The sequence below is a fragment of the Salvelinus fontinalis genome, unplaced genomic scaffold (assembly GCF_029448725.1).
Source record: "Salvelinus fontinalis isolate EN_2023a unplaced genomic scaffold, ASM2944872v1 scaffold_0250, whole genome shotgun sequence".
Classification (NCBI taxonomy): Eukaryota; Metazoa; Chordata; class Actinopteri; order Salmoniformes; family Salmonidae; genus Salvelinus; species Salvelinus fontinalis.
In genome coordinates, this window is record NW_026600459.1 from 217501 (window position 1) to 225945 (window position 8445).

The following is an 8445-nucleotide window of genomic DNA, read 5'->3' on the forward strand; positions in this document are numbered from 1 at the left end:
GTGGTGTGTGTGTGTGTGTGTGGTGTGTGTGTGTGTGTGTGTTGTGTGTGTGGTGTGTATGGGGGTGTGTGGTGTGGTGTGTGGTGTGTGTTGTGTATTGTGTGGTGTGTGGTGTGTGTGGTGTGTGTGGTGTGTGTGGTGTGTGTGGTGTGTGTGGTGTGTGTGTTGTGTGTGTTGTGTGTGGTGTGTGTGTTGTGTGTGTTGTGTGTGGTGTGTGTGTTGTGTGTGGTGTGTGTGTTGTGTGTGTTGTGTGGGGTGTGTGTGTTGTGTGGGGTGTGTGTGTGTGTTGTGTGGGGTGTGTGTGTGTGTGGGGGGTGTGTGTGTGTGTGTGGGGGGTGTGTGTGTTGTGTGTGTGGGGTGTGTGTTGTGTGTGTGGGGTGTGTGTTGTGTGTGTGGGGTGTGTGGTGTGTGTGTGTGTGTGTGGTGTGTGGTGTGTGGTGTGTGTGTGTGTGTGTGTGTGTGTGTGTGTGGTGTGTGTGTGGTGTGGGGTGTGTGGTGTGTGTGTGTGTGTGTGTGTGTGTGTGTGTGTGTGTGTGTGTGTGTGTGTGTGTGTGTGTGTGTGTGTGTGTGTGTGTGGTGTGTGGTGTGTGTACTGACCGAGGTGATGATCAGACCTCTACAACTCCTGTCCATCTCTAGTTTCTCCAGGTTGATACAGAACTCAGTGAGGAAGTCCAGACTCAGACTGTTGACAGGGGGACTCTGCATCCTCAACACTGCTACACCTGGAGAGGGAGGAGGAGGAGGGAGAGGGATGAGAGGGGGAGAGGGAGGAGGGATGAGTACCTGTGGGTTGTCTACCCTGATGTAAACAGTACCTGTGGGTTGTCTACCCTGATGTAAACAGTACCTGATGTCTCCAGGACCAGGGCTGTCTACCCTGATGTAAACAGTACCTGTGGGTTGTCTACCCTGATGTAGGGGACAGGGTGCCATTTGGGACAGGTAAAGAAGCTGTGCCAGGGTGTACCTGTACTGCTGTCCAGGTCCACCTTGATCTTAGTTGAGGTAGAGTTGTTCCTCTGCTGCAGAGAGAAGCATGGCGACACACACTCTCTCCCATGTCTACTGTGGATGGACAACTGGGACAACACACCTGCCAAAGAACAACAACAATTTAATAAATCAACAATATAACAATATAATATAACAATATAATAAATGAACTTAATAATATAATAATAAAACTATACAATAACAATATAACAAAATAATAAAACAATATAATAAATGTAATAATATAACAATATAATAAATGAACTTAATAATATAATAATAAAACTATACAATAACAATATAACAAAATAATAAAACAATATAATAAATGTAATAATATAACAATATAATAAAACAATACATTATCAATATAATAAAACAATATAATATAACAATAAATGTACTTAATAATATAACAATATAATAATAAAACAATACAATAACACTATAACAATATAATATAACAAACGAACTTAATAATATAACAATACAATACAATATCAATATCATAAAACAATATAATATAACAATAAAAAATGTACTTAATAATATAACAATATAATAATAAAACAATACAATAACACTATAACAATATAATATAACAAACGAACTTAATAATATAACAATACAATACAATATCAATATCATAAAACAATATAATATAACAATAAAAAATGTACTTAATAATATAACAATATAATAATAAAACAATACAATAACACTATAACAATATAATATAACAAACGAACTTAATATAACAACATAATAACATTATAATAACAATATACCGTGTGTTATAGGGAAATAATGCCCACTCTAGAACTCCCTTCAAGCCAATCAGAAAGGAGTATTCAAAAATGCCATGGTATAAAATAATATAAACAAAATATAACACACACCATGTTTACTGTGTATAGACAGCGATTAACCAAATATTCGGTTATTTTTCGGCTTTAAAAAAAACTAAAATTGACCGACGTCTGTTCAATTATTAGAATTCCATTTTCGTTCTGTCATTGCGCTGCAGTTTCTCTAGAGATAAATCCGATCATGCCCGAACTGTGCGATGTAGTAGGGACTTGTAGTTTCCAACATGCCAATGTTCTACATAGTTTACCACAGAAAAAGGTGATAACTACAATGACCATAATCCATTGCGTGGCTACTTGTCCTGTCTGTTTATTTTATGCCTGCTACATAAGAGAAGAATGCGTGATCAAGAGGAGAAACAGAAGTTAGTGAGGTATTGGTATTCAGTAGTCATAAAAGTCTGCCTTATTTACTGTGAAGAACTACTAAAATAGTGATGTTGACAGGCAGCAGCTCTATAGAGATGAGATGATGACTTGGAATGAGATAAAGTCATCAAAAAATACTAATGTAACAAACACAACAACTGAAATATTGTATTAAAGTAATGTGAATAAATGATGGTTAATAAGTGATAAGCAGTAATGGGCAGACACTAGCATCATGGGACTGTTATTAAATCGCTTCATTCTGTGTTGTTACAGCATTCAACCCACATAATGCATTTCATGTTATAAAAAAATATATTTTACTTTTTACTAATGAAACTGAAAATAGCAATTCTTTTTTGTTATCATCGAAACCGAACTGACCTCATAAAGCCCTAATCGCTCAGCACTAGTCAGGAGGCAGAAAACAGCCACCTTCTGTAAATCTGCAGACCATCTTCATTGTAATCAGAGGGCTGATATTAATACAATGCATGTCAGTCTCTCAGCTAGGAGTTGAGGAAAGACTGACTGCATCACTTATTGTTATAAGAAACATGAATGTGTTGAGATCCTAATAAAATACAAAGAAATCGTATGACCTGCAGGTGTATTCTAGGGGAAGAGGAGTCAGGAACCTTTTCTCTTTATAACAAAAGGAAAGTTGTGCCAACAGCGCAAAGGACAATTAAACACAGTTTGTGAACAATGTTTGTCCAGTAAACTCAGGCGGCAAAACTCTTTCCATTTGCAGTAAACGCTTTTTGTTGGAAAAGGTTTTGGAATAACGATTCCACCCCTGATAGTTGACAGTGTCACTGAAACGATGTGACCCTGTATTATAAGATGATGGCTGTGTCTGAAATGGAACCATATTCACCATATACAGTGAGCTCCAAAAGTATTGGGACAGTGACATGTTTTGGCTCTGTACTTCAGCACTGTGAAATGATACAAGGACTATGAGGTTAAAGTGCAGATTGTTGGCTTTAATTTGAGGGTATTTTCATCCATATCGGGTGAACTGTTAAGAAATTACTGCACTTTGTGTACATAGTCCTCCCATTTTAGGGGACCAAAAGTATTGGGACAAACTCACATAAGTCAATTAAAGAAGTAAAAAGTTTAGTATCTAGTCCCATATTCATAGCATGCAATGACTACATCAAGCTTGCGACTACAAATTGGTTGGATGCATTTGCTGTTTTTTTAGGTTATGTTTCAGATTATTTTGGCCCAATAGAAATGGTAAATAATGTATTGAGCCATTTGAGTCACTTTTATTGTAAATAAAAATAGATAGTTTCTGAACACAATGATGAATGAATCGTGAATAAATGATGAGTGAGAAAGTTACAAATACACAAATAGCACACCCCCAAGACATACTATCACCATTTCAATAACAGGGTAGGTTAGCATTTTTTGTGGGGGTATGATATGTGTGTTTAGTTATTTTAGAGATGTTCTTATATGACAACAAGTCGCTACGATATATTAGCTAGTTGATATAGTTAGCTACTTGATAGCCCACGCAAACTGACAATGTGACATTACGCGACATAAGGACAGACACAAGCGTTCTGTGAACTTTGCTCTAGTTTCTAAAAGTATTGACTAGTGAAGGGGAGGCTAGCTAGCTAGGTAACTACTTAGCCATGCAATCTAACCACTGATATTCTTGTTTGTTGGGCCATCGAAACTCATGAGAAATAGCCATTAAACTCTTCCTGGTGTTCTTACTCAATGTCAGGTAAGTTCACATACCTGAAAACCCGAATTTGGCGGAATTTCTCAATACATTTGCCATCTCGACTCGTCAAGTTGACACAAACCGGGCGCAGACACTGCGGATGGGCTGCCTCTGTCCTGAAGGAGGAAATTACAAAGGAGGCGGGGCCAACATATCAGTATTGGCATCTGATTGGACCTGAACACCGTGACTGTAGGTGTTTTGTGGGTGTTGAAAACGTGATTCCCCCTATCAGACTGCCGGACTATCAACCACACTGGGCAAGCTCGTTTAACAAGGCCCGGTGCCCAGGGTGCGGAGTTTCACTTTTTAAACCATTCCATTGTTCTTTAAAAATATTTACCAAACCGGGGCATCGGGCCATGCAAAACGAACTCGCCCATTGACAAAGTGGGAGTTGCTTGACAGGGATTGGTTACAGGTTACTTCGAGGGTCAAAGACTGATGAATTTAAGTTGAATGTTTTACGGTCAGTCGTCGTACATAGTTAGATACTAATGTATGTTTTACTATTGGTTAAACTCTTGTACCTCATCAGAACCCCAAATATAAGCTTGTTATACTCAAATGTTTGTAAACAAAGTAAATGTAAACAAACACTGTATATATCCTAAAATCATAGTTAAAACTATCATTTTGATATCAAGGATGGTCAGTCCTTGCATACACATCTCTTGCTTTGAATTTAAGCTTAAAATTAAAATTTTAAGTAAAAATGTTTAAATGTAAGAAGTGGTGACATTTCTCCAGGCCCATCCCTCAGCTTTTTACCAAAACACAGGTGGGGTGCCCGCTTAGTTATTGTTTCAATTAAGGATTCCAGCTTTAAAGGGGAGATATACAATGAAACCAACAATAGAAAATTCCAGCTTTAAAGGGGAGATACAATGAAACCAACCATGGAAGTATATTGTAGTGAATTCGGTGGGTAGCACCAACCAAGACTAGAACCCAGGTTTAACAACTGTCAAGCCAACACCTTGTTACGCCAAGTTCAGGATCAAGGCTAAAGCTTTTGGTGAGCAGTGGAGGGAATCTTCCTCTTAACGGACCATAAACCTAATCAATCGATCAGATGACTCTATCCCTGTTCCTCTGGAGCAGAGGTCCGCCCAGTCTATTGATCGATCAATCAATCAACCGATGGATCAGATGACTCTATCCCTGTTCCTCTGCAGCAGAGGTCCGCCCAGTCTATTGATCGATCAATCAATCAACCGATGGATCCGATGACTCTATCCCTGTTCCTCTGCAGCAGAGGTCCTCCCAGTCTATTGATCGATCAATCAATCAACCGATGGATCAGATGACTCTATCCCTGTTCCTCTGCAGCAGAGGTCCTCCCAGTCTATTGATCGATCAATCAATCAACCGATGGATCAGATGACTCTATCCCTGTTCCTCTGCAGCAGAGGTCCTCCCAGTCTATTGATCGATCAATCAATCAACCGATGGATCAGATGCCTCTATCTCCATGTTTCTCTGTAAAAGACGTCCTCCCGGTCCAGGGCTGCTGCTCTGACGCCATCTGGTGGCGTGAAGTGGTGTTGCAACAAGATAAGTACAGTAATGCAGACCGGACAGAACCTATTGGTCCCAGATGACACCCTATTCCTTACATAGTGGAACTACATGCCCTGGTCAAAGGTAGTGCACTATGTAGGGAATTCATTAGGGGTGGAACTAGGGCACTAGGTAGGGAATTCATTAGGGTTGGAACTAGGGCACTAGGTAGGGAATTCATTAGGGTTGGAACTAGGGCACTATGTAGGGAATTCATTAGGGTTGGAACTAAGGCACTATGTAGGGAATTCATTAGGGTTGGAACTAGGGCACTATGTACGGAATTCATTAGGGTTGGAACTAGGGCACTATGTAGGGAATTCATTAGGGTTGGAACTAGGGCACTAGGTAGGGAATTCATTAGGGTTGGAACTAGGGCACTAGGTAGGGAATTCATTAGGGTTGGAACTAGGGCACTGTGTAGGGAATTCATTAGGGTTGGAACTAAGGCACTATGTAGGGAATTCATTAGGGTTGGAACTAGGGCACTAGGTAGGGAATTCATTAGGGTTGGAACTAGGGCACTAGGTAGGGAATTCATTAGGGTTGGAACTAGTGCACTATGTAGGGAATTCATTAGGGTTGGAACTAGGGCACTATGTAGGGAATTCATTAGGGTTGGAACTAGTGCACTATGTAGGGAATTCATTAGGGTTGGAACTAGGGCACTATGTAGGGAATTCATTAGGGTTGGAACTAGGGCACTATGTAGGGAATTCATTAGGGTTGGAACTAGGGCACTAGGTAGGGAATTCATTAGGGTTGGAACTAAGGCACTAGGTAGGGAATTCATTAGGGTTGGAACTAGGGCACTAGGTAGGGAATTCATTAGGGTTGGAACTAGGGCACTAGGTAGGGAATTCATTAGGGTTGGAACTAGGGCACTATGTAGGGAATTCATTAGGGTTGGAACTAGGGCACTATGTAGGGAATTCATTAGGGTTGGAACTAGGGCACTAGGTAGGGAATTCATTAGGGTTGGAACTAGGGCACTATGTAGGGAATTCATTAGGGTTGGAACTAGGGCACTATGTAGGGAATTCATTAGGGTTGGAACTAGGGCACTATGTAGGGAATTCATTAGGGTTGGAACTAGGGCACTGCGTAGGGAATTCATTAGGGTTGGAACTAGGGCACTAGGTAGGGAATTCATTAGGGTTGGAACTAGGGCACTAGGTAGGGAATTCATTAGGGTTGGAACTAGGGCACTATGTAGGGAATTCATTAGGGTTGGAACTAGGGCACTAGGTAGGGAATTCATTAGGGTTGGAACTAGGCCACTAGGTAGGGAATTCATTAGGGTTGGAACTAGGGCACTAGGTAGGGAATTCATTAGGGTTGGAACTAGGGCACTAGGTAGGTAATTCATTCGGGTTGGAACTAGGGCACTATGTAGGGAATTCATTAGGGTTGGAACTAGGGCACTATGTAGGGAATTCATTAGGGTTGGAACTAGGGCACTAGGTAGGGAATTCATTAGGGTTGGAACTAGGGCACTATGTAGGGAATGAATTAGGATGGTATTTGGATTGGAACTAGGGCACTACGTAGGGAATTCACTAGGGTTGGAACTAGGGCACTATGTAGGGAATTCATTAGGGTGGTATTTGCCTTGATGACAGCTTTGCACACTCAAGTGCAGTCGTGAAAACCATCAAGCGTTATGATGAAACTGGCTCTCATGAGGACTGCCACAGGAAAGACCCATAGTTACCTCTGCTGCAGAGGATACGTTTATTAGAGTTAACTGCACCTCAGACTGCAGAGCAAATAAATGCTTCACAGAGTTCAAGTAACAGACACATCTCAATATCAACTGTTCAGAGGAGACTGTGAATCAGGCCTTCATGGTCGAATTGCTGCAAAGAAACCACTACTAAAAGACACCAATAAGAAGAAGAGACTTGCTTGGGCCAAGAACCCTCTTCCTTGGAGATCTACCGTCCTGTGGGTTTTCAGTCCAACCCTCTTCCTGGAGATCTACCATCCTGTGGGTTTTCAGTCCAACCCTCTCCCTGGAGATCTACCGTCCTGTGGGTTTTCAGTCCAACCCTCTCCCTGGAGATCTACCGTCCTGTGGGTTTTCAGTCCAACCCTCTCCCTGGAGATCTACCGTCCTGTGGGTTTTCAGTCCAACCCTCTCCCTGGAGATCTACCGTCCTGTGGGTTTTCAGTCCAACCCTCTTCCTGAAGATCTTCTGTCCTGTGGGTTTTCAGTCCAACCCTCTTCCTATAGATCTACCGTCCTGTGGGTTATCAGTCCAACCCTCTTCCTGGAGATCTGCCGTCCTGTGGGTTTTCAGTCCAACCCTCTTCCTGGAGATCTACCGTCCTGTGGGTTTTCAGTCCAACCCTCTTCCTGGAGATCTACCGTCCTGTGGGTTTTCAGTCCAACCCTCTTCCTGGAGATCTACCGTCCTGCGGGTTTTCAGTCCAACCCTCTTCCTGGAGATCTACCGTCCTGTGGGTTTTCAGTCCAACCCTCTTCCTGGAGATCTACCGTCCTGTGGGTTTTCAGTCCAACCCTCTTCCTGGAGATCTACCGTCCTGTGGGTTTTCAGTCCAACCCTCTTCCTGGAGATCTACCGTCCTGCGGGTTTTCAGTCCAACCCTCTTCCTGGAGATCTACCGTCCTGTGGGTTTTCAGTCCAACCCTCTTCCTGGAGATCTACCGTCCTGTGGGTTTTCAGTCCAACCCTCTTCCTGGAGATCTACCGTCCTGTGGGTTTTCAGTCCAACCCTCTTCCTGGAGATCTACCGTCCTGTGGGTTTTCAGTCCAACCCTCTTCCTGGAGATCTACCATCCTGTGGGTTTTCAGTCCAACCCTAATTTAACACATCTGATTCTACTAATTAGCTGCTCAACAAGACCTTAACTAGCTGAATCAGATATGC

At 42.0% G+C, this 8445-nt stretch overlaps 1 protein-coding gene across 1 annotated transcript in view; it reads right to left on the reverse strand.

Annotated features, from left to right (window-relative positions):
• The window catches only part of LOC129844919 (enoyl-CoA delta isomerase 1, mitochondrial-like), an 8803-nt gene extending 4694 nt beyond the window's left edge, over positions 1–4109 (reverse strand). Inside the window, exons 1-3 of the mRNA XM_055913079.1 lie at positions 4002–4109; positions 971–1096; positions 598–725 (exon numbers count right to left, since the gene is read on the reverse strand). Of these exons, the coding sequence (XP_055769054.1) occupies positions 598–725; positions 971–1096; positions 4002–4044 (297 nt within the window). The 5' untranslated portion in view covers positions 4045–4109. The remainder of the gene's footprint in view (positions 1–597; positions 726–970; positions 1097–4001) is intronic.
• Between the last annotated feature and the right edge of the window lie 4336 nt (positions 4110–8445).